General features: G+C 36.3%; 9 protein-coding genes across 9 annotated transcripts; 3 read left to right on the top strand and 6 right to left on the bottom strand. All coding sequences in view use genetic code 12, as the record gives it.

The window, feature by feature from the left end:
* Positions 1–291: 291 nt before the first annotated feature.
* On the bottom strand, positions 292–1,410 carry GLN1 (glutamate--ammonia ligase; the record flags this gene model as incomplete). Its single annotated transcript, XM_001525488.2, has 1 exon — positions 292–1,410. One exon carries the CDS (start codon positions 1,408–1,410, stop codon positions 292–294), a length of 1,119 nt encoding a protein of 372 aa, XP_001525538.1.
* Positions 1,411–5,029: 3,619 nt separating this feature from the next.
* PVL30_002953 (uncharacterized protein) lies at positions 5,030–7,637 on the bottom strand (the record flags this gene model as incomplete). Its single annotated transcript, XM_001525487.2, has 2 exons — positions 5,030–7,249; positions 7,632–7,637. 2 exons carry the CDS (start codon positions 7,635–7,637, stop codon positions 5,030–5,032), a joined length of 2,226 nt encoding a protein of 741 aa, XP_001525537.2.
* A 192-nt stretch (positions 7,638–7,829) lies between these two features.
* Positions 7,830–9,413, bottom strand: LYP1 (lysine permease; the record flags this gene model as incomplete). Its single annotated transcript, XM_001525486.2, has 1 exon — positions 7,830–9,413. One exon carries the CDS (start codon positions 9,411–9,413, stop codon positions 7,830–7,832), a length of 1,584 nt encoding a protein of 527 aa, XP_001525536.2.
* Positions 9,414–9,997: 584 nt separating this feature from the next.
* On the bottom strand, positions 9,998–10,426 carry PVL30_002951 (uncharacterized protein; the record flags this gene model as incomplete). Its single annotated transcript, XM_001525485.1, has 1 exon — positions 9,998–10,426. One exon carries the CDS (start codon positions 10,424–10,426, stop codon positions 9,998–10,000), a length of 429 nt encoding a protein of 142 aa, XP_001525535.1.
* Positions 10,427–11,751: 1,325 nt separating this feature from the next.
* On the top strand, positions 11,752–12,897 carry PVL30_002950 (uncharacterized protein; the record flags this gene model as incomplete). The annotated part of the gene is made up of 1 exon (XM_001525484.2): positions 11,752–12,897. One exon carries the CDS (start codon positions 11,752–11,754, stop codon positions 12,895–12,897), a length of 1,146 nt encoding a protein of 381 aa, XP_001525534.2.
* A 251-nt stretch (positions 12,898–13,148) lies between these two features.
* GUT1 (Glycerol kinase) lies at positions 13,149–15,044 on the bottom strand (the record flags this gene model as incomplete). The annotated part of the gene is made up of 1 exon (XM_001525483.2): positions 13,149–15,044. One exon carries the CDS (start codon positions 15,042–15,044, stop codon positions 13,149–13,151), a length of 1,896 nt encoding a protein of 631 aa, XP_001525533.2.
* A 1,333-nt stretch (positions 15,045–16,377) lies between these two features.
* Positions 16,378–19,530, bottom strand: KCS1 (inositol polyphosphate kinase kcs1; the record flags this gene model as incomplete). The annotated part of the gene is made up of 1 exon (XM_001525482.2): positions 16,378–19,530. The coding sequence occupies one exon, from the start codon at positions 19,528–19,530 to the stop codon at positions 16,378–16,380; it is 3,153 nt and encodes a 1,050-aa protein (XP_001525532.2).
* Positions 19,531–21,864: 2,334 nt separating this feature from the next.
* MNT3 (alpha-1,3-mannosyltransferase mnt3) lies at positions 21,865–23,134 on the top strand (the record flags this gene model as incomplete). Its single annotated transcript, XM_061119419.1, is given in 2 exon segments — positions 21,865–21,994; positions 22,014–23,134. 2 exon segments carry the CDS (start codon positions 21,865–21,867, stop codon positions 23,132–23,134), a joined length of 1,251 nt encoding a protein of 416 aa, XP_060975402.1.
* A 689-nt stretch (positions 23,135–23,823) lies between these two features.
* PVL30_002946 (uncharacterized protein) lies at positions 23,824–24,285 on the top strand (the record flags this gene model as incomplete). The annotated part of the gene is made up of 1 exon (XM_001525480.1): positions 23,824–24,285. One exon carries the CDS (start codon positions 23,824–23,826, stop codon positions 24,283–24,285), a length of 462 nt encoding a protein of 153 aa, XP_001525530.1.
* Positions 24,286–24,771: the final 486 nt, after the last annotated feature.

Genomic DNA, 24,771 nt, shown 5'->3' with positions numbered 1-24,771 from the left:
TTCTTTTCAACTTCTTTTGCCAATCTATAAATTATCAATAAGAAAACAAAAAAACAGAAAAAAGGAAAGAGAAAAAGAGAAAAAGAGAAAAAGAGAAAAAGAGAACAAGATTCAACTCAATGATATATAAACCACAGCAAACTGTCATTTTCAAATTATCTTTCTATTTATTATTGTCTTTGTCATCATCTTCATCATCTCTGTTTTATTTTATTTTATTTGTTTTTCATTCTTCTCCACATCTCTCTTTCTCTCTCTCTCTCTCTCTCTCCCGCCCCTTTGCTTCTACTTTTAAAAATCACTAGCTTCTCTCAAAAATTCCTTAGCCATGTCAGCATCTGGGATAGAACCACAAATGGTTTCCACCATGATACCTGTAACCAAGTATGGGTCAATGTTTGATGCTGGTCTTCTGTCTTCAAAGTAACCGTAACCCTCCTTAGCCACTGATCTTGGGATTCTGACAGAGGCACCTCTGTTTGCAACACCCGAGGAGAATGAGTCACCGCTAGCGGTTTCATGACGACCAGTTAATCTTTGTTCGTTATCAGCTCCATACAACAACATGTGTTCCTTGTGTCTCTTGGCCAATTTGCTCAATGCAACTTCGATAACCTTCATACCACCTGGTTTTCTCATATCCTTGGTGGAAACATTGGTATGACAACCAGCACCATTCCAATCACCCTTCAATGGTTTAGGGTGGAAAGAAACCTTAACGGCAAATTCTTCAGCAGTTCTCTCCAAAAGATAACGAGCCATCCACAATTCGTCACCCATATTGATACCTTCACATGGACCAACTTGAAATTCCCATTGGGATGGCATCACTTCGGCATTGATACCAGAAATGTTGATACCGGCATAAAGACATGCTCTATAGTGAGCCTCGATAACGTCTCTAGCAACAACTTTACCGGTACCGACACCACAATAGTATGGGCCTTGTGGGGCTGGGAAACCACCCTTTGGCCATCCATAAGGGTAGTCGTATTGGTCAAAGAGGGTGTATTCTTGTTCCAAACCAAACCAAACTTCTTCATCAGCGTGGGCCTTCATCAATTTGGCACATTCGTGTCTGTGGTTAAACTTGTTTGGGGTACCGTCATTGTTCCAACATTCACACAAGACAATGATATTGTCGCCTTTTCTAAATGGGTCTGGGTAGTAAGCAACTGGTCTCAAGTAGATATCAGAGTCGTGACCTGGTGCTTGCATGGTTGAGGAACCATCATAGTTCCATTCTGGCAAGTCGTCAACGCTCGATGGCTTCTTGGCCAAGGTTCTACATTTGGATCTGGTTCTTCCTTCAGCATCAATCCAAACGTATTCAGCAAGAATCTTACCCTTTTGGGGCAAGTCCAAGTATTTCGCAAGGATAGCAGTATGTTCTGTTAATGGTACACTCATTTTTATTTTCGATAAAATGTAGTTATTATTATTAGTATATTAATGTGAATATTAATGTGTGTGTGTGTGTTTTTTTTCAAAAAAAAAGTTGTTGCAAAAGATGAAGATAAAAAAAAAAGATTGTTAAATTTTTTCTCTTTTTATTTTTTTCGAGTGAAATATGTTTTCAATAAATGGTTTATGAGAATTGAAAGTGTTTGTAGTATAAAGTTTGTTGGGTGGGGTTGGTAGAAGAAGAAAGTGAAGCTTAAGGGTTGTTGTTTGGCCTTTTGGTTCTTTTCCGTTTACTTGTCTTGAAGAAGTATAAAGAAGAAGAAGAAGAAGAAGAAGAAGAAAAAAAAAGGGAAGAAAAAAAGAGTGTGAAAGTGGATGAAGAGGCGGAAGCTTCGACTGGGCGATAGATTCGTTTCTATATATATATATATATTTATATTTACATACACTATACATAACACACTGATTTAATTTTAATTTTAATTTTTATTTTTATTTTTAATTAAATAAATTGTAACGTATCTGCATATATATTGTATAGTGAGAGAAATATAAGTGTATGTGTATAAGTATGTATGCTGAACTGGGCTGTAGTGTATATAGTGAAAAAAAAAGAAAAAAAAAGAAAGAAAAAAAAAAATAGATTAGTCACTCATACATTGGTTGTTGGGTATGTATGTATGTATGTATGTGGGTAGTGTACCTTTGGATAAAAAGCCAGGATAAATGGAACATGTCTTTGTGAATTTCTGTTTGAATTTCTCTTTTTTTATTTTTTTATTTTTTTATTTTTTGCTCCGTTGCTTATCATCCAATCAGATCACGCGGATCGTGCATTATCAAATTGCCAATTTATAATAATATACTTTGTTGATTTGACTTCTATTCAACAATCAGTGGAGAAACTGAAACAGGGTATAAAATTAAAGAGAGAGAGAGAGAAAAGAGAAAAAGAAGTGGAGGAACATGTGAGAATCTAACTCAGATAAGTAAATAAGTTGGGTGAGTGGGTGAGTGGGTGTTCGAGTATGTGGGGGGTGGGGGGTGGTTTGAAAACAGTAAAAGAAACATGAGGAGATGGATATATACTACTAATGTATGCGTTAGAAAGAAAAAAGTGTTTATCTCACCAAGAAACACGTCCATCTTCTAATCACACAGCCATAAAAAAAAAACAGATTACACCCCTTTTCTAGTCTAGTCTTTTCTTGTCTTTTCTTATCCACAATAGTCACTAACTTCTAGAATTGTAACTTTTTTTTTCCCTTTATATAACTACGTCATTAGGTCATTACCACAGCAAATATGTAAAGGATCACGAGACCACTGACATGCTATTTTAGAGAGAGAGAGAGAGAGAATGAGAAACACTTGAACAATATATACATTTTCTAAATAATAAAACATGAGAAAATGACAGGGATGGTCTAAACCCGCTCAAAGAAAAAAAACTGTTAGCAATGCAAGAAAAAAAAGAAAGTAAAAAAAAAAAAAGAAAAGTAAAAGGAATTCCCGCACACCCGTCAACCCGCCCCAAACTCAGAAAAAATAAAAGAGAAAGAAAAAGAGAGAGAGAGAGAGAGAGAGAGAGAGAGAGAGAGCACAAAAAAAGAAAGTACCGCAGTATAATCGAGGCCTGCTGCTGCTGCTGCTTTTTTTAGTTGCGGTCTAGATCACACTTTCCCACACTTTCCCACACTTTCTCACACTTTCCTTTGCTTTGCCTCCCTTTGCTTTTTTAAATATCTAGTTTGTTGTTGCTAGGGGGGAGGAGGGGGAGGAGTGAGGAACTAGAATTATAAATAGAGATGACGAATGTAAATATCCACGAACTAGCGAGGACAAGACAGCACTTGACGGGACCATATAGCATTAGACGTGGCTGTAACCGTAACTATACAAGCAACAGTAACCCTAACCCCACTACTTTGTGGAATCCTTACTACAATCGCGTATACTACCGACACTTAATGATAATGTATGATAATGTACCATTTCATTTTTAGCAAATCAAATTTTCTAAAATAGAACAAAAAAAAAATCCCCATATCACATGCTTTCTTTCTTTATTCTCTTCTTTCTCTTCTCTCTCTCTCTCTCTTGAAGGAAAAAAGGGGGAAAGGGAATTAAGAAATTGGAGGAGGGAGGGGGGAAGATTGTAGGTAAGAACAAAACACACACACACACACATATTTTTAAGCACGGCTAATGAAAGAGACAGAGAAAGAGAGACAAAGAGAGACAAAGAGGGTAATATGGGAAGATTGAACGAAACAAGATGTATTAAGACGGTTGACATTGACAATCACTTCATTTCATGTCAAAAACAGGTTGTTCTTTTTTTTTGTTCTCAATTGGCATCTTTCTTTCTTTCTTTCTTTTCTTTATTCTTTTCTCTACCTGACTCTCTTTACACAATTGTTTCATTACTATATGTTATATCCTTTGACAAAATGGCTGGTAATATAGTGTCGCCTTAGATTGTAACAAAACTCCAATTCCTATCCTCAACTTATTTGTTGATCACCATTAATTGGTTTCTTATCATTATTGTGGTGCTTGTCATTATCTCAACACCACCCTTATCTATTTCTGTAAGTATACTTTACTTTACTTTTCTAATCTCTCTTCCTCTTTCATTTATCTGCAGCATCAGCTGCAGATGATAAATCCTTAATCTATCTCGACAAAATCCTAAAACTTTTGCTTTTTGCTTTTTGCTTTTTGCTTACTTCTATATTGAAACTGATAAGGATACATTGTTTTTTCACTCGCCTCCTATATACCATCTTCAACTTTAATACACTTGAGGAAAAGGAAAAAAGTCGCGTCTTTCTAGCTCTTTACCTTTAACTCCAGGTCCCCATTTGCATAAAACAAATCTTCTTTATTCACCTTATCTTGCCTTGTCTTGTCTTGTCTTGATTGTTCACTTTACGATCAAAAGTCTCTTTGTCAAACTACACAGTTTCTTATCTCTCATTTGCCCAAATTTATTTTATTTTTCTTTTTTTTTTTGAATTCTTTATTCTTCTTTCTTATGATCAGACCACATAATCTCCTTATCTTCTTCTCCTATTTTTTTGTTTATATTTATTTTATAAATTTTACATTTCATATTAACATTTTTAACCTTCCAGAATAGTAGATCATTGAAGACAATATTAATAATGCAATACTTTTAATTTGCTCCATTTCGTGTTGTTCCGTTTCTCTTTTTTCTTTTTGCTTTTTTTTTTTTCACTTAACCCTTCTACAACACTACAAAACACATTATTCTACACAACACGTGTAATATTCTTTCTTCCATAGCATTTTCTACAAAACAAAAATTTAATAAAACAAAAAAACATGACTCAACAGACTTAATAAATTGAGCTTTTGCATCAGCACCACAGACATTTTTTTTTCCAGCCACAGACTCAATAAATCAGCAAATACACCATCTTCATCCACCATCCACCATCCACCATCCATCTCAGATAAAATGAATAGCTCATTACTCATTCAGTTTCGTCATTTTTTTCTCTCTCTCCCTCCCCCTTACATCCTCCCAAAACCCTGTGTTTTCCTTTGTTCCTTCATTACCTACAACTTTGCCAGACTATCGGCCAGTATATTCTCCCTAGTTGAGTATCAGAAAGTTCCCTTCTTCCACTTTGTTATTTTCAATTGCAGTGGAAAAAGACTCACTTTGCAACAGTGGTGACTCATCAATCTCTGTATTTTGCATTGAAATTTGAGACTCCATTGTACTCGATATAATTTCATATTCTGCGGAACTAAGTCCAACTTCAATTAAGTTTTCATTCGTGTGATCATTGATTTCCCTCATCATCTCTTGCACTTCAACTTTTATAGCTTCAGCTTCTCTTGCTTCAGCTTCTCTAGCTTCAGCTTCTTTGATTTCAGCTTCTCTTGCTTCAGCTTCCCTAGCTTCAGCTTCCCTTGCTTCAGCTTCTTTGATTTCAGCTTCTCTAGCTTCAGCTTCTCTAGCTTCAGCTTCTCTTGCTTCAGCTTCTCTTGCTTCAGCTTCCCTAGCTTCAGCTTCCCTAGATTCAGATTCTCTAGCTTCAGCTTCTCTAGCTTCAGCTTCCCTTGCTTCAGCTTCTCTTGCTTCAGCTTCCCTAGCTTCAGCTTCTCTAGCTTCAGCTTCTTTTTTCTCCATCTCCTCCTTCTCCAACTTCAATTGAGTCATATTATGTACCAACTCTTCTCTGGCTTGGAATGCCAAGTTTGCCTTGGCCCTCACAAGTCTCAAATAGTCAGCATTATCTCTGATCAAATAGTTTAAATGAAACTCAATGTGTTTCAAATACTCAACCCAAGCATCCAATCCCAATCCAATAACTACTTGAGAGTTCTTTTTGTTATCCTTTTTGTATGCATGTGCACCATCAAAAATTTCATCTCGAAAATTGAATATCCTCTCTTTGATCTGGTGGAACCTCTTCCATACATTCCAGTTGATGGACTCATCGTCAACTTCAAGGTTCGCAGTCAATTCACTAAGCTTTTTGGAAAACTCGTTAATAGTAGACTCACTAAATGTCTCCAAAATATCAATGGTATCTTGAACCGACTGAAAGTAAAGATTGACAACTAATTCATGATTATCAGTTAATAACTTCTGCACTTGCTTGGAGCAAATGTCAGCTGATTTGTAACTTTCTGCAATATCATCTCTAATCTCTTGACGAGTTATGGTCTCTATACTAGTATCATTCAAAGCCCTAATCTTCTCGGTGTCTTTGTTTATCTCACCAATCTTCAAATTCATTGCTTTGTATTGCAAATGGTTATCACGTTGTAAAATCTGGAATTGCTCGCTGATCTCTACCTTCACATCATCCACTATTTTTGCAACTCGAGGTGTCACTTCATCAACCAAATTTTTCCGTGCAATTTCCAAAGTTCTATCAACCTTGCGCTCCCAATACTCAATTTCATCAATAACGGCCCTCAACAGTAAATCAACGTCTTCAGTGCTAATACCATTTTCTTCTACAGTCACTGAAATTGTGGATACAATCAAAATGGTTTCTGTTTCATCTACTTCGTAATCTACTTCCAAATCACCTTGCGAATCCTCCCCACTTTCTTGTTCTTGGCAAAGTTTACCCTTTCCCAACAAATCATTTACCACACTCATGACACTAGACTTAAACTCCATTGGACCAAACTCATCGAATTTAACTAAATTCTTTAACTCAGCCTGAAGAAATGAGCTTTTCTCTTGCAATTTAACAGCATGCTGTGATTGCATTAATTTGGAATACACTTCAGCCGCACGCCCACATACAACTTCTAATAATGGTAAACTTTTAAGCCTTTGTAATCCTTGTATAGTATATCCAAGAAATGGACTTGTAATGTCATTTACTTGCACAGCCAATACATTAATCCATATTCTTGCTTTAAGTATCAATTGAGTACCAAATCTCTTCATTCTAGGCTCAATCTGCTCTTCGACCCAATCAACCAATACTTGCGCATATTGTGTAATCTGAACAGATACTGTATTGACATAATGGGACTCTGAAATTGGTTTGACAAGTTTGTTATTCCACGTGGTGCTCATAGCATACTTGCGATCGAACTCCTCTAGTTTCAGTCTCACGTGCTCATCGTAAATTGGTTGCACAGTTGGACGCACATAATAATCACTGACTTTACAGAAATGGTAATTGATAGGTGATAATGTGTTCAAAAAGTCCAATGACAGCGGTTTACTGGGCGGGCATACAAATGTCCACGCGTATAATAAGTAACCTAGAATAATGAGCGGTACCCACTTGTACTGGTAGGTCATGTTGTCTATAAAGGAGTATGATACTGTACTGTACTGTAGTATAAAGCGGTACCAATGGTTATGGTGGTATTAAGGAAGGGGAGGGTGGTCAAGATTGTTTGGAGGAAAATTTAAAAAAAAAATGAATTTTTAAAAATAGTGGTGATTGTATTCTGTCAGAAAGAATCAGCTGTGATTGCGAATGCTAGTTAGCTTTGGTGAGATGGATGTGAAAATACAAAATAGGTACATGAGGTCTGGATTTCTTTGGTCTGTTGTTTATGATTTTCAATTTTTCTTTATTTTATTTTTCTTTATTTTATTTTTTATTTTTTATTTTTTTTTTAAAAAATTTATATTTCCAATTTTGTGTCATCTTTGAGCTGATTTTGATTTTTTGTCGTAATTTTGATTTTATTTTATTTTACAATTTGACAGACATTTGGCAATCGGTGCAGACTTCAAAAAGTTGCTATAGTTGATCTCAACAATTGCAATTAAGTATAGGTCTTTCAAGGATATAAATCCTTCTTTATCTCCTTTATTGTTGTATTGTTATGATTTTTCTATTTCTTTTTCCACTTTTTTTTTTCTTCTTCTTCTTCTTCTTCTTCTCTTTTGTGGTTGGTTTTGTTCAAAGAGACTTAAATAATGGCTGATGCCATTTTATACTAAGAAGCACACTGCCTATAACGACTATAATCAGTGTCAAATAACAACTTAGAAACGAGTCCCACTGAAAATTCCAAAAGTTGACCATGCCATTGCTTAGTATGATCACACATATACTAGAAATAGCCCATTTGCTTAATGGGACCATTGGAAATGGTGACTTGTATACTAAACTTTGATAGGACTCTCCATTTCTCTCCAAAGATTTCCTAAACCTTAGGTAGCTGATCAGGATAAATAGCCACATTAACAAACCAGCAGTGGCCGATAGATTTATAAGTAGTTTGTAGAAGGTATTTATTCCCTTTAGTTCGGAGACAAGTGATAATAATCCGATACTCGATGTTAAAAGTATGGAGTATACCGGTACGCCTTTATATACGGTCTTGCCAAATATAGACCAAAAATAGCCTTCCTCAACCATTGATAGTAAACATCTTGACCCAAAGTAAATGTTTGAATTTGCAGCAGAAAGCATAGACACAAGTATAACAAGATTAAAGATGGACAATACGATGCCCAGATTCATGCCGCAATTAATCAATCCAATTAAGAAAGGCGACGAAAAGATTTGGTCATCTTTTCCAAGTAAAGCCTGGTCATTGCTTGGAATCATCAACGTCAAAAGAAATAATGTCAAAATATAGAAAATAACAATCCGCAGTACGATATACTTGATTGATTTGGGCAATGTATAATGAATGTTGTGGATCTCGCCAGAACATAATGCTACAGACTCGATTGACTGGAAAGTAAAACATGATGATACAAGCGACGATGAAAGTATATTGATGATCTTGTTCCCCAAAGGGTTTTTCACAACATCGATTGTATCTACTCCCCAAACCAATTCTTTGTTCCAATATCGAAACCCATTGCCTTTTTGCAATATCAATGCAATGCTCAAACAGATCCAACTGATGATGAATCCAACTTTAACACTAGTGACAAAGAACTCAATCTCTCCATAGTAGTTTACCGGAAGCAAATTGGCTCCTGTTAACATGCACCAAATAAATAAAATCACTAAAGGCTTATTTTCCAACACGAGCAGAATCAATCTCTTAAAATTTCCCCCACTAGACGCATCGTCGCTCCAAAAGGTCAACACTTCATAAATCAAAGACAACTCCAACGCCAAAGTGATTGACCAGCTAAGCCAGTAAACAAAATTATTCATAACGCCAATAGGGTTGGAAATAAATTTGAATTGGAACTGGCATAGTGAGCCATTCACAGGCATATAACATGCCATCTCAGCAACTGCTTGAATTATATAGAAACAAAGTGTGGCTATGTATATGTAGGACGCAAGACTTATAATGGGGCCATTGGGAAGAGTTTGCCTTATACCCATAAATAAGCCCGTACCTATTATGCCACCAATTGATATCATTGATACATGTCGACTTGTTAAGAGACGTTTTGTATGTGCATGGAGTGGGAGGTGGTCTTGGGGGATTTTTGAGTCGCAGTCATCACTAGTCATAGAGCCATTGAAAGGAGTTGAAGTGTTAGGAACAAGTGGTGAGCATTCATCTAGCATCTAAAAGTTGTGGAATAATACGTTTATTGGAGTATATACTTGGATGCAAATATGGTTTGTGTAAATATGTATATACATGTGTGTGCATGTGCAAATAGAGAAAAAGAGAGAGAGAGAGAGAGAGAGAAAGAAAGAGATAGCGTTGGTGGGGTAAGTTCTTGTATTCTGGGGTAATTGGATTTTAAGTTCATTATATAAGCATAGACCCATTCATAAGAGATTATACAAAAAGAGGATCTTTTCAGAAAACTAATAATGTACTTTGTGTCTTACCAAGGTGTCTTACCAAGGTGTATTGCTAAAGGTATGGGAAAAAAATAATTGTATTAAAAAAAGCTAACTAAAGTACGGTTCGTAATATCGATCGTAAATTCGAAACATCGAAAACAACGAATATAGAAACAAAAAACAAAAACAAAAACAAAATCAGCAAGGTATACAAAAGAAAATTCAAGTATTAAATCACATCTGATGTAAGCTTCAAAGCGCGATTTCAATATAAATAGGTAAACTCATTCTCAAATCTCTCCAGCAGTCTTTCGACGCATTCACATGAAAGCCATCACTCTATAGCTGTTCTTGTTTTAATCTTGTTTCAATTTACCATAGACGAATTCATTGGCCTTCTTGTAGAGGTCGCTGATTTGGTCGTATGCTTTGACTTCAAACACATCTGTGAACTCATATAATTGTTCAATGACAGGGTAAGCGTACTTGTCAAATTGTTCTTTAGCAGCCACGGCTTTATCGTGGACCTTGTACTTGATGAACAATGGGTGTGAATGGACGTGTTCATCTAAAAAGGCGTGTGCCTGAGTGGTGTATGGTTCAACCTTGTTGACACCGCCGTGCAACAATTCACACAAGGTTGAATGTTGGCTTCTCAATGGGTGGAAAAGTTTGGTTTCAAGGTTCTCTCCAAAAGTCAAGGTTGGGCATTTGTAGTTGTACAAGTAAGTTGAGTAGAAGACAATCAAACCCAAAAGGAATGTTCTCAAGCTGACCAAGACCATATTTATATAGCAAGTTGTTATTTCAATTCAATTGTATGATTCTAAGTTATCAGAAACAGATTCGAGTTGAAGAAGAAAGAAGAAAGAAGAAAGAAGGAGAGGTGCTGATATGGATAAATTTTTTTTCTTCTTTCTTTTCTTTCCTCTGTTCTCACACCAAGAATTTCAGATTTCAATTTTTGTTTTTTTTTTTTGTTTTGTTTTTCCGCACCCACCGAAAACAGGCGAAAAAAAAGTGGCATAAGAGGAAAGCTGGGTGGAGGAGGGAAAAGAAAAGAAAGGACTAAAGAATGGTGTAGAGAAGAATACAATGGATGGCAAAGTACGTTAAGGACTTAAAAGAGATGTGAAAATGTTTTAGCTTTATTTCTTTTTGAGTTTGGACATGGAATTGGTCTGATGATACAAATTGTGTTTTCAATTTATATAGGAAAAAGCTTTATGCTTGTTGAACTGGCTACGACTAGAGATCTTAGGTTAGATGATGTATGATTTGTATACACTCTGTGGCTATTTCCACAGTCACTCGATATAGCAGAACTTGAATGCGCTATTCTGTCCTACTTTCAAAAAGTGGTGGCGAACCAGAAAAAATCACAATGCGGAAAGATTCTCTTTTCTTTTCTTTCATTCATGATTCGAAATACAAAATGCAAATTGTTGACATTATTAATGGGATACGTATTGCAACTTGACTTCCCACGTGTCTTAGTAGTGTTTCTGATGCCTACTAGGCTCGGTTTAAGTCTATTTGTTAACACTCCCAGGAGGCAATTGTGGTCTCTTTTCTACCTTGTGACTACACGTGTGAAAATCTTGCAATTGGAGTTGATTTCGACCCAGACAAGATAAAAAGAAGGTTTTGTTTCAGTTCGTGTTGGACTGTGATTTTTTTTTTTTAATTTTTTTTAATTTTTTTTTAATTTTTTTTTAATTTTTTTTAATTTTTTTTTAATTCTTTTTTAATTTTTTTATATTTCAGGTTTACGCGATCATACATTCAAGTCTGTTGTTTATATTTCCAAAATCAGTATCCAGAGAATATTCAGGGAACCTAGCTTTTTTTCTTCTTCCTTTTAATAGATTCTACAAGTAATACCACAAGGAAGACTTTTCGAACAAGATTACCCATCTCTGTAAGTAACAATTAGCAAGGCTGTCTCAAAGATTTACCAAGCTTCTTCTCATTTTTACTTTGCAATTCTTTTTAATTTTTAATTTTTAATTTTTTGGTTTTTTGGTTTTTTTTTTTTTTATTTTTTTCGGGGGTTTCAACCATCATTGATACTACTATTAGTATAATCTAGTCAAAACTACAAAGATATATGTCGTCCGTCAAACCATCTATATCGGTGCTTCAGGCGAAGTTTGAACCAAATCAGAACGGGTCAAACACAATACATGGATACAAGGGTTCAAATGGCAGAAGAGGATTAGATGGTGTGTTGAGTCCCACATCACCAAATAAAGTCAATCAACTTCCAAAGCTAGCCAAGGGTAAACCATTGCAACAAACACACAATGATATTCTTTTGACACCTCCTCGACTCAATGGTCAATGGAGAAATACAAATACACCCATACACCACTCACCACTCGCTCAACCTTCGCCTGAAACATCAACACTAAGAAGATCTTCACCCTCAAAATCACAAGCAATGACAAAAATAAGCTTAAACGCAAATTCGGATACGGGTGCGAATATAAGTGCAAATACGGGTGCAAATGTAGATGCAAAGGCAAATGCAAAACCAGAACAAAAACAAAAACAAAAACAAGAACAAGAACAAACACAACTGAGTATGTGTATGAAAATTCAGAAATTGCAGCAGGAAAGAATACTCTTGCACGAGCAGTACATTGTCAAACAGGCAAAGATCAAGGAATTGGAACAGGAATTGGGATTACTGAAACACCAACTCTTAGAGCTCGAGGCCAAGATAGAATCAGTCAACCGGGAAGAGATTATACTTCTGAACACTCAAAACCACGAAATAAGCCAATACAGTTTAAAGAGTCCCACCAAGCTTGACGTATACAAGCAAGCAGCAAAAAAGACAGAAAACGACCTCCTGCGGCTTAAGCTAGCCAACGATTTTGATCAAAACAAAGTTGATGGTGATATTGACAACAAGGTTGAGCTTAAACCTCCACAACCAATGTTCAGTCCATTGAAAAAACAGGCATCGTTTATCCTAGAAGAGTGTGCAAATGTCACCAGGAAAGCATCAACCATTTTTGAAAAAAAGAGCGATGATTCTCCATTTTTGAGTCTGTTTGTGAAACAGTCCAATGTCAAAATGGACTCGCTTACAAGACAAACAAGCCAATTCTTTAATGAGATTTTCAAGGACTCAAGAGAAAAAACATCAAAAGAAAATGAAGTTATATTTGACATCGAGGACTTGAACAAGTCAATTACATATGACGACGAGGTGGACATTGACGACTACGACTCTTCGTTTGAATGAGCCTATTGTAATTTTTTTTTTAAATCTATAAATTGAATTGAATATTTATTCTGCTTCTAATCTGCTTCTAGCTTTTTTCTATTTTTTCTATTTACTTTCTTTCCTTCTTTGATTCCTCTATCATGAACTTAAACGCTACATATCCGTATTGACTCATGTCGCACTCTTACCTCTCGCTCTCTCTTTACTTTATTTTATGAATTTTTTATTCATTTTAATTTTTGTTATTGTTGTTACTGCTGCTCATTTCCTTAATCTTCATCTTGTAACCATCCTTGTGCTCTCTCAATGGCCCTCTCCCATCTCTTCCAGTTTTTCCTCCTATCAGCATCGGGTAGCTGTGCTTTAAATGTGTTTGAAAGCACTTCATCCTTCTCCTCAATCTTGTCAACCACATCCTCCAAATCTCTCCATATACGCTCCTCAGGATCTTTGAACGATAAGCCCGCAGCAATTGCAGCACCCAATGCCGTACACTCTGAAATTTGGGCTCTCTTCACCTCGACACACGGACCCAAGATGTCTGCTTGGATTTGCAAAACTTCATCTGCTTTAGACATACCACCATCAGTAGCCAAATGCAGCAATGGTTTACTTTCAGACTGTGAGCTGAGAGCCTCCTCAAGGAAATCGCCCGATGATCCAGCGTCATTAGCCATAGCCTTTAAAATAGCACGCACTTGGAAACAAACACCTTCCAATGCGGCTCTAGCAATGTGGGATGCCGAAGTGTATTGAGTCATTCCAAAAATGGTACCTCTGGCGCCACGATCCCAGTAAGGTGCGTAAAGACCACTGAATGCTGGAATGAATACAACACCGCCCGAATTGTCAACTTGTGAAGCAAGAGGACCAATATCTTTGGCATTCTCAATCATTTTTAAATTGTCTCTCAACCATTGAATAATCGACCCAGCAACAGCAATAGAACCTTCCAAAGCGTAATGTGGCTTACCCTTGTCGCCATCTTGTGTGGGGAACCAATAACCAAAAGTCGTTAACGCACCATGTTTACTTATCAACTTACGACTACCTGTGTTGTACAAAAGGAAACAACCTGTACCATATGTACATTTAGCTGAGCCAGGATTAAAAGCCAACTGACCAACCAAAGAGGCACTTTGGTCACCCAAACATCCACAAATGGGAACACCAGTAATTGTTTTAAGAATATCGTAAGCCTCTTGGGTAATCTTATTGTGGAATCCCAAATTGGACAAATTTGGTGCGGCAAATGACCCGTAAAACTCAGAGGACGAGACAATCTTGGGTAACATAATCTTTGTTGGATCGATTCCCCAAAAGTCCAAAAGATCATCGTCATAGTCTTGAGTCTCCAAATCCATGAAATATGTTCTTGACGCATTGGTGATATCTGACACAAATGTCTTTTCCTTTGTCAAGTGGTAGATTAACCAGGTATCAACTGTTCCAAACATGAGATCACCATCGCTTCTCTCATATTTGTCTCTTATAGTGTCATCATTATCCAATAACCATCTTAATTTGGCCGCCGAGAAATATGTGGACAATGGTAACCCAGTCTTTTCTCTCAACTCGGCTTTCCTGTCCTCATCAATCATCTTCTCCAAATGTTGAACAATCTCTGCTGTTCTCACATCTGTCCACGTGATACCGCCACTCAATGGCTTACCAGTACGTCTTGACCAAACAATAGTGGTTTCTCTCATGTTGGCAATTCCAATACACTTGACCTTGTACTTAACCTTCAAATTGGGGTTTTGGTTGATTTTCCTCAAGGTGATCAAACAAGCAACAAGACATTGCACAGCGTTAGCTAAGATGTGCACTGGCATACACTCAACCCAACCAGGCTGTGGGAACCGCAACGTTGGTCCGACCGAGGATCTGTTATTCTCAATTTCAACATTATCTTCAATCGAAATGGCAATACCCTCTGCAGAGAAGATCGGCTCGTCGTGTCTCAAAAGCGAGGACCTTCTTCTGAATTGATCAGTGTTTTGCGAGTGTTCAGGAGCCTCTGATGCTGTGGTGGAATACTCAATTTGATGCTTGGCAATTTCTTGACCTTTATCTGAGAAAAGTATGGCACGGGCAGAAGTTGTACCAATGTCAATAGTGGCCACCAATGGTATAGATGGAAAATTGCTATTTCTTCTCGGCATGATTTAAATATTGTGAATTTTTTGTTTTGTTTATTTTTTTAATTCTAATCTTGGTAGTTAAAAAGCAAAAGAAAAGAATAAAAAAAAAAAATAGAAAGAAAGAAAGAAAGAAAGCAAATTTGATAAACAAAGTGGAAGGAAATAGTGCTCTCTAGTGTGAAAACTTATAAAAGATGTAAGTCTATAGCTGCTCTTCTTAGTCCCTGGTATAGATAGAAAGAAGTAATGAAAGGATGAATGAAGGAAAAAAAAAAATTTTAGAAAAAAGAAAGAGAAAAGATCTGGTAATTGATTGCTCTAGTTTGTTGGTGATTTCTGCTAATATTTAAATCCAAGGTTGTGAACCCTAAACTGGAGAAAACTTTGGGGTTGACGAAAATTTACAAGAAAAAAGAACTAGAAAATAAAAATAAAAAATATAAAAAATAAAAAAAAATAAAAAATAAAAAATATAAAAAATAAAGTATAAATAGAAAAAGTCAGAAAAAGGAAAAAATTGGAAAAAAAAAGAATTGATTTTTGCAATAGTTGGCAAAAGTCGAAAGCTGGAGCATGGAAGAGTGGCATCAGGAACGACAGCAAAGTGGCAGATTTGCTATATAATTTTAAACTTCTAGATTTCCACCAGATGAGCAGCAACTAAAACAAGCCACAAACAACAAAACAACAATTGACAAAACGAATATCGCAGCATTGTGATACAAAATTCAATAGATTCTAATCACAGATGAAACATTTTATAAGTAAACATCCTTCCTCCTCCCCCCTTTTTTTTATATAGTTGTCGTTGTCGCTGTCGTTGTTGCTGTTCGTAATGTTAATGTCTCAGTATGATCATCAGCAACAACATATACATTAACGTCATATAGCAAACTCCGGGTATCCATCTATAGTACACAACGCTCCCCGCTTCTATTGCTGCGAAACAAGTCTGTCATTGCTACCATATGTTTCTGCTGACAAACAAGCGACATTTAGCTTCCATTGCTGGTGACGTCAGCATTGTTTACATAGTATAAAACTTGAGAGAAAAATAAAAATAATACAGTGAAGTGCAGATAAAATAAGGACACATAGCCACTTGTTTCTATGTTTCTTATCACCAATGCCGCACAAGAATAAATGAAATATAGTGCGTACTTGAAGAAGAGGAAAGTAGAAGACAGATACAGATACAGAAACAAAAACAGAGACATAGACACAAACAGATACAGAGAGAGAGAGAGAAAGAGAGAGAGAGAGAGAGAAAAAGAGAGAGAGGAGAAAATCAAACGATGCTTCATTGGCTACAGTATAGACAAGAAAATAGCTTAAAGTATTGCATGCATTTATATTATTCAGATACGTTATCATCATCCACTTCCTCGTGACCCTCTACATCTAAACTATAATTTATATTAAATGGATCTTCCTCAGCTATTTCGTTAATACCTCCATCAACCTTTTGATCGATTTCCGCATAATCATCAAGCCAAACACAATTCTCGATAACCAATAGATCATCCTTGTGCTCAACGAGCCAATCCTTCATGCTTTGCAGGTCACATAATTTCGTTCGACTCAAGACTTGGAAAATCAAGGTACAATACTTGACCAACGAGTGGAGTCCTCTTAAATAGCCAAAATCAACACTATGTGGATGCGCTGGTGGGATTGTAGCATGGTCTTGTCCTTCTTCTGAAATTACAGACTGGGCAAAATCAATAATCTTAACCTTGACTTGGTCGTAATTAGACTTGGACCCACCTTCGTACATCAACAAAATCAGCGAGCCATACATTCTGTAACCCGGGAGTTTATCAAATATATTGTACAACTCTTGAAATTGCACGATCAAATGAGGAATGCGCAGTAATATCGAATACACGTCCTTGCCATTGTAGAGAAATTTGGCCATCACCTTGCAAAATTGTATACCTGCTCTAAGTCGTCTCCCAAAATACTTATCTCGAGCTATTCTGCGGTTATCATGGGTGAATATTTGCAAACCACAAACCCTTACACCCAATTGTCGTGACGTTGTTGCCAAACATTTGCGTCTTTGCGATTTTTGCTTCTTGGGACTAGCTTCAATTCCATATTGACGCGTACCCATTTTCAAATCCAATACACACGGCTTTTTCATATTACTAGTCAAGTCTTCCAATAGTATAAACCTTTCAAATCTAGTATGCTTACGTAAAATAGCCTCCGGCGAATTAGGTGTTAAAGTTGGTAATTGCTCATCGTGTTGCTCGTTTGAACTTGCATTTGGTGTGACCAAAAGTGCTTCATCTTTGCTATCTTCTTCCATTGGGAAGAAGTCATCATCCAGAAGTCGTAAACTTGGTTGGAAAACTTCCTGCAAAACTTGTACTTGCAAATCGGTATTCACAACAGTAGATCCCTGATTAGGTCTCTGAACCGGTGAATTAGTCAAACTGGGTATAGGGCTTATTTTAGAACTCGTTATTGAATGATTGTACTTGGGAGAAGGAAAAGAACTCGAATAATGTTTCCACAATGTATCAGGGATGATATGCTTGTTATCATCGAGTACAACTTCCGGTTGATATGTTTGAGATTGCCCTCGCTGATGCAGATGCAGATGCAGATGCAGATGCAGAGGCTGATGGTGTTCATGTCGATGTTGATGCTGGTGATGATAAATATGTGATTGATCTATGCGATAATCATCAGTACCCGGTTGGCCACAATGTTCGGTCGAGTCAAACTCGTTGTCAGCATTGTTTGCTTCATCTACATTTTGCATATTTCCCGTTCTCTTTTGCATTTTTCCTATATTTTTTATTTCTTCTGCTTTTTCCGACGTTTCTTCTAACTGATTCATTCCTCTTTCAGATTCAACCAAATCTTTTGATTTTACTTTTGTATTTTTTGGGCTTTCTTTACCCTCTTCCTCTTTTACAAGTTCCTTCTCATTGATGATGCTTGAGTAACGCACATTTAATACTCCGATATACTTGGGCATAAAACTGAGGAGCTCAGAATGGAATACTTCAATAGTTTCATAAAAAATATTTTCTCTATTAACTAAAGCCTTGCATACTGCTTGTTTCGAAAAAGAGAAAATCGCAGTGTGCCCTCCAACTTTATTTTTAAATGGTCGCAATTCGACTGCCAACGGGAATGCAAAGTGATCCTCTTTGTGCGAGTCATACAGGTGATTGAAATTATAGTGATCATCAATAATACCAGTTTTATTCAAGTCATTGCATATGTCATCTCTAGTGTGAATAGCATCATCAACATGAGCAACATCCCTTTCTAAGAAATTTGCTGGTGTGGAAGACCTGGAATATTTAATTATTTTTTCAATCTCCTCAATTTCCCTACGACGATCGTCGCTTGCATTTCCAGTGGTGGATTCGCTCGGATATTTAGAGATTCGTGTGATATCACCATTTAGTGTATGGTCAAACTCCAAGTTGGCAGTGAGATGTTGTGGTTTAAGAGGCAAGTCAGGCGTCACGGGCTCTTCGACTTCATCTGGAGCAACAAAAATCGATTTACTTGGCGAAGTGTGTTGTTGATGTTGACATTGTTGTTGGAGCTGCTGTTGGTGGTGTTGTTGATTTTGTTGTTGTTGTTGTTGTTGTTGTTGTTGTTGTTGTTGTTGGTGAGTATGTGTATGGCTATGTTTGTGATGTTGATGTTGGTGCGGCCCTTCATATGTATGGTCATGAATTACTGGCGTATGAGGTATGTATGTTGCAGATGACACCGGTTCAATATCCAGAAGGCGATCTTTTAATGGACTAGGCAAGCCTGCAAATTTTGCTTCATTTGCATCGTCGCCACTAACGCCAGTTCCATTTTCGCTGCCAGCTTCATCCTCGTCATCTGTCTCTCTGAATAGTCGCAAAGTTCTAGCAGCTTTTCTTCCGGTAAGGATGTTGGTGGTTTGACCCTGATCATTTTCAGTAGGTTTGAAATCTGGAGACGCATCAGCCAGTGGTGACGTCAACAGAAACTTTTCCACTTCAGAATCTTCAGAAATATTGTTGTTGTTGTTGTTGTTGATGATGTTACTATTAATAGTGCTATTGATATTGTTTTTTTGGGATGCAGAGGCATTTGCAGACGATGATGCCGTTTTTTCGTCCTCTAATTGAGCCAACTGTTGGTATTCTTCACCGTAGAACTGTGCAGCTAAACATGCAGGAGAAGACGGAGAGTTTGGAGTAGGTGGGGTAAGTCGCTGGTGAATTTGTTTTCCATTTTCGCGACTAGCATCACCAGTCCCGAGTGGTGAAATGGTTTCGTCGATAAATTTTTTGATTGTTTTCGGAGATGTTGTTGTGGGAAGTTCTGTAGTGGTTGTAGAACAGGACGTTGACGTGTTGTTGTTGTTGTTGCTATCATATTCTCTATGCTTGCCGTAGTATTGTTCGTGATGCTTACTAGTGTCGTTGTCCTCATGGCCCAAAAGCAGTGTTCGCTTACTCAGAGTATCCAATGTAGATAATGAGTTATTGACCTCCATATTAATGACCTGCTCATGTATGTTGATATTTAATGATGGAATTTTTGAGGGATTTTTGTTCTTTTTTAATTTAGCTAAGAACAGTCGTGGAACTTTGCTGAGTTAAAAAGTGCTGTATTTCGCTGTGTATCGTAGTTAGTTTATGTTTTGTTATGTTATATTATATTATGTTTTGTTTTGTAGTTGTGATGTATATATCGTGTGGATAGGAATGTGCTGCTAAAAGTGAGGATAAATGAATGACATGTACAGGTATCTTTTTCCCAAGGTGGTGGAGATTGTTGTTTTTTTTCAAAGAGGAGAAAAAGAAAAATTACCTTTGTGTATATGAAGAAGAGAAGGAGGGGAGCAGCAGCACAAAGTAATAATAATAATAGTAGTAGTAGTAGTAAAAGCTGTAGTAGCAGATGGGTAGCTGTTGATGTTGTGGATACAAATCTCGCTTTTATTTTTTTCTCTCTTTTCACACCCCACTTGGGACAATTCAAGACTTGAACTTATTTACAGTAAGTGTCTAGCTCCTTTCCTCAACAATTAACCACTGTATATCCCGACAACAAGCTTTTTCTTTTGTCTAGTGTATCGAAGGTTGCAAACTATTATACCTATAATGGAGTAAATTTTTTTTTGAATAACTTTGCACGCACCTTGTTGGTTCTCGTATGTTTAGACGAGAAATTAGAATCAGATTGTTAATGGTACAACAAAATTAAGTGTCAATAAAGGATAATGGCGGCCAATGTTGAATTGCAGAAGTTGTATAAACTTCAATCTGAGTATTAAGCACTCCGATAGTAGTTCCCCGTATAAGCCTAACAGAGACTCTTCTTTTTCTATGTAAAAAACAAAAAATTGGAAATACAAACCAAAATGGGAGTAAAAAAAAAAAATCTATTTAAAAAGTGAAATACAATCTCGGAGATTCAGGATAATTTGAGGGAACCGATACAATCTACTATATATAGTTTTTTATTTTTTGCCTTTTTTTTGGCTTTAATCCTTGAAGCAGTAATAAGTGAACTAGAAATCTAGTCTGCTTACTACTATTGAAGTTCATGTCAAAAGATTAAATGCAAGCAAATAAAAGTATGGCATGCCCACGGGTACACAGCAATTGAATGTGCTATCTGATTGGAAACTAGAATTGCGTTCCAAACAAAAAAGTGACCTCGTGCCCCCCCCTCTCTCTCTCTCTCTTTCCGTCTCCTATCCCCCTTTACTTCCTATTCTCCAATCTCTTCCCAGCGCCACTACTAGCTTCACAAATTTTTAATACTGTTTTGCTTTGGTCACAGTTTTCCCGCCCTTACACTCATATTTTCCAAACACACTAAGCGGTTTATTATACTTTTTGTTTTTCTTTTTCATCTTCAGATGAGACAAAGCGCAGACGAAGAAAAATATAGTATGCAATACTCAAGGCGCTTATTACATAACACTACAGTGAGACGATGAGGTGTTAAGACAATAACATACTATCACAATAAGACCGTGTCCTTGCTGAAAACGTGGAGGAAGAGAGAGAAAGAGAGAAAGAGAGAAAGAGAGAGAGAGAAAGAGACTAGAAAAAAATTACCATGCATTGTCATCACGTGACCGTATATGTTTCTTTAATAAAAAGTCAATATTTAATTTTGCATCTTTCATGTTAAATCTCTCATAGACCTTCTCACCATCATTATTATTAATATAATAGTTTTCTTATAAGATAAAATTGTTGAAAGCTTAGTATTGTGATTGTGCATCTAGTTGCAAAGACTGAAACATTAACAAAGAATAGAGCAAGATGCTCGTTTTAAGATGATTTTATGGATGGAATTTTTCCCTTCTTTTTTTGACTTTTCTTCCATCTTTTCTTACATCTTTTCCTTTTTTATTCATTTTGAGCTAATTTCATGTAGGGGCGGGGGCGGTATTTATTCCTACAAAATCCATGTGAAACCAAAGATACTCAACAAATCCCAATTCCACCGATATGACCCTTTAAGGAATGGTTAAAAAATGAGGCATCATTGAAGATAGAAAGAAAAAGAAGGAGAGAACGTGCCAGATAAGATAATAGATAAAGGGGAAGAACGAGACAGATGAAAATAAAATAAAAAAGATGCTTGATTGACAGATTATGGTTTTTTGGAGAATACGTATAAACAATGTCATTTCCATCGTCGTTTTTCGGGAAATGATTAAGTGGATCGCAAGTTAATTACCGCGACAGTATATTCTTAGTATATTCTTAGTATATTCTTAGTATATTCTTAGTAAATTTTTAGTATGTTCTTAGTACATTTTTGATAAATCAATTCTTCAATTTTTCCTTCAATTTTTACCACAAAAATGACCTCAAATGAGCAATCGGAAAACTTCTTTGAGAGCATCTTGGAAGATCTCACTCAGCCACCGGGAAACACAACTACAGATGAAGAGGTGCTTCCAGTAAATGCATATTGGAAAACTTTTTTTGGTGGTATCAGCCATTTTAATAGCAAGATACTCCAATGTGGTACTGAATATATCATCATGGAAAAGCATCAAAGCCAATAACAATGTCTTTGATGAGGAAATATACATTTATCACAATGATAGCGACTTTAAATCTTTTCTTCACAACCACCACCGTGACTATCAAAAAACAAATCTAAGCATCCAAAAGCAGGCAGTGGAGACTTATGATAGAGAAAATGCGACTTTTGTCATGCTTTGTCGAAATTCCGATGTGTTTTCAGTTTTGGAAGTGCTACAGAATGTTGAAGATAGATTCAATAAGAAATACCATTACGACTATACTTTTCTCAATGACGAGCCGTTTTCTGACGAGTTTATATACTTGATAAGCTCTTACGTTGAGTATGGCAAGCTTAACTTTGGGATGATTGCTAAGGAGCAGTGGTCATATCCATCGCACCTAAACATAACAGCAGCTACCGATTTGCGGGAGAATTTTTCAATCAAGATACCATATGGTCGGTCGGAATCTTATAGACATATGTGTCGATACTACTCGGGCTTTTTTTACAAACATGAAATGGTACGACGATACGAGTTTTACTGGAGGATCGAGCCGGATATCAAGCTCTATTGTGATATTGATAACGATCTTTTCCGGTTTATGAAGCAAAACAACAAGAAATATGGGTTTGTGATTTCCTTGTTTGAGTACATGGAAACAATACCAACTTTATGGACACATGTTGTAAGCTACATCAATGACAATAAGTTGAAACCCAAGCTTTTACCCATGTTGATGAATGACGATGGGTATTACAACTTGTGTCATTTCTGGTCCAACTTTGAAATTGCTCGCGTAGATGCTTTTGATAACCCAGAGTATGACAAATTTTTCCAGTATTTGGATAGGCTTGGAGGGTTCTTCTATGAAAGATGGGGAGACGCTCCTGTGCACACTATTGGAATGATGTTGACTCTTGACAAGCAAGATCTTCATTGGTTTGACGAAGTTGGTTATTACCATCCACCCTATACTCAATGTCCATTGGACTCAGAAATCTACGTCAAAAATAGATGTGTTTGTGATCAGGAAAAAGATGTCACGTGGGATGCAAGATTCAGTTGTATCAATTTCATTATGAGCTTTTTAAATAGTTAGTGAAAAAAAAAATGAATAAAGTAGTTTCGTCTAGACATTTGAAACTATTCCTTCATTTGATTTATTTACTTTCTTTTCTATTAGTTTTCTTTATAATTTCTACTTGTTTTGTAATTTGTAACAATCTTTTAATTTTTTTTGTTTTTTTGGACTCTTTATCTTTACATTAGTTGTATCCGAATCATTTACTTTATTGCAATTTGATGTTGTAAATATAGAATTAATGAATAAGAATAGAAAAACATAGGGAAACTACTAATCTGGAACAAACGATAGCCATGTTCTGGGTTCATAACAGAACATATATTTTTTCTGTTGATAATGAACATGAGGTAGTAGTGGAAGGGGAATGAGCGGCACAGCGTCGAAATGAAACTGCAAAGTCGCGGTTGGGTTCATTCTTGAAAACGGAACAACAACAAGAAAACAACAACAACAACAACAACAACAACAACAACAGCAGCAACAACAGCGACATTAAAATCAAACGAATCATTCAATTCAACAAAAACAATTTCTTTTGTTTTTAAAAAAAAAGCAGAAGAAAAAATAGCATCGGTTTACAGTGTTGAACAACATCAAATATCACCTTCACCAAACTCCATTATAAACTATTGCATCAATAGCTGCTTTTTGTTTCTCCTACTAGTTAAAAACATATATATATATATATATATATATATTACAGCATGGGTATTCGTTTCCTCTTTCTCATATCAAGACAAGGCAAAACAAGATTATCCAAATGGTACGAAACCATGCCGCAGAAACAAAAGACCAAGATTATGAGGGAGTTATCTACCATTATACTCTCGAGAAGAGCCAAAATGTGCAACGTATTGGAATATAGAGACTCAAAGGTCATTTATCGTCGATATGCCTCGTTATTCTTTGTCATTGGTGTAGATAATGATGATAACGAGTTGCTCGGGCTAGAAATTATACATCGATTTGTTGAACAGATGGATAAGATATATGGCAACGTTTGTGAATTGGACATTATATTCGGGTTCGATAAGGCGTACCACGTGCTTGATGAACTATTGATCGATGGACATATTCAAGAAAGTTCAAAGAAAGAGGTTTTGAAAAGAGTGAGCCAGCAGGATGAGTTGGAGAACATGGATGAGTTTGAAAAAATTCTTGTTTGAAGAAGAAAGATAGTGAACGTTTGATGATGAATGGAAGAGTAATGAACCGAAGACTATGTTACATTTGAATATAAATTGGACCAAAAAATGTTTTCTTTTATTCAACAAAAATGCCATTTGCTCCAAATTCTATAAAGATCAACAACGAGTATATACATGACGAGTTTCACCTATAAATTCAAGTGACCAAATTAATGGTAAAACGGAATAGAGAGAAAAGCAAATTCAAAACGAAAAGAAAATTCAAAAGTGGCACGTACAAGAAAAGAAAAGAAAAGAATAGAAAAGAAAAAAAGAAGACGGCAGTTTAAAGTCGTGGTGAACTTCATGATCTTCCCTGTTCATAGCATTATTGCCAATTAAAGACAAACAAATAATAAAAGGAAAAAAAAGACAATCGGGTTTATACAGCGGGCACCAATCAAAACCTACGAAGTACATGTTAGCTACGTAAGAACTGCACCGCAATGATAATCGAAACTTTGC

The sequence above is a fragment of the Lodderomyces elongisporus genome, chromosome 3 (assembly GCF_030384665.1).
Source record: "Lodderomyces elongisporus chromosome 3, complete sequence".
Lineage (NCBI taxonomy): Eukaryota > Fungi > Ascomycota > Pichiomycetes > Serinales > Debaryomycetaceae > Lodderomyces > Lodderomyces elongisporus.
This window is presented reverse-complemented; position numbering and strand designations above follow the sequence as displayed.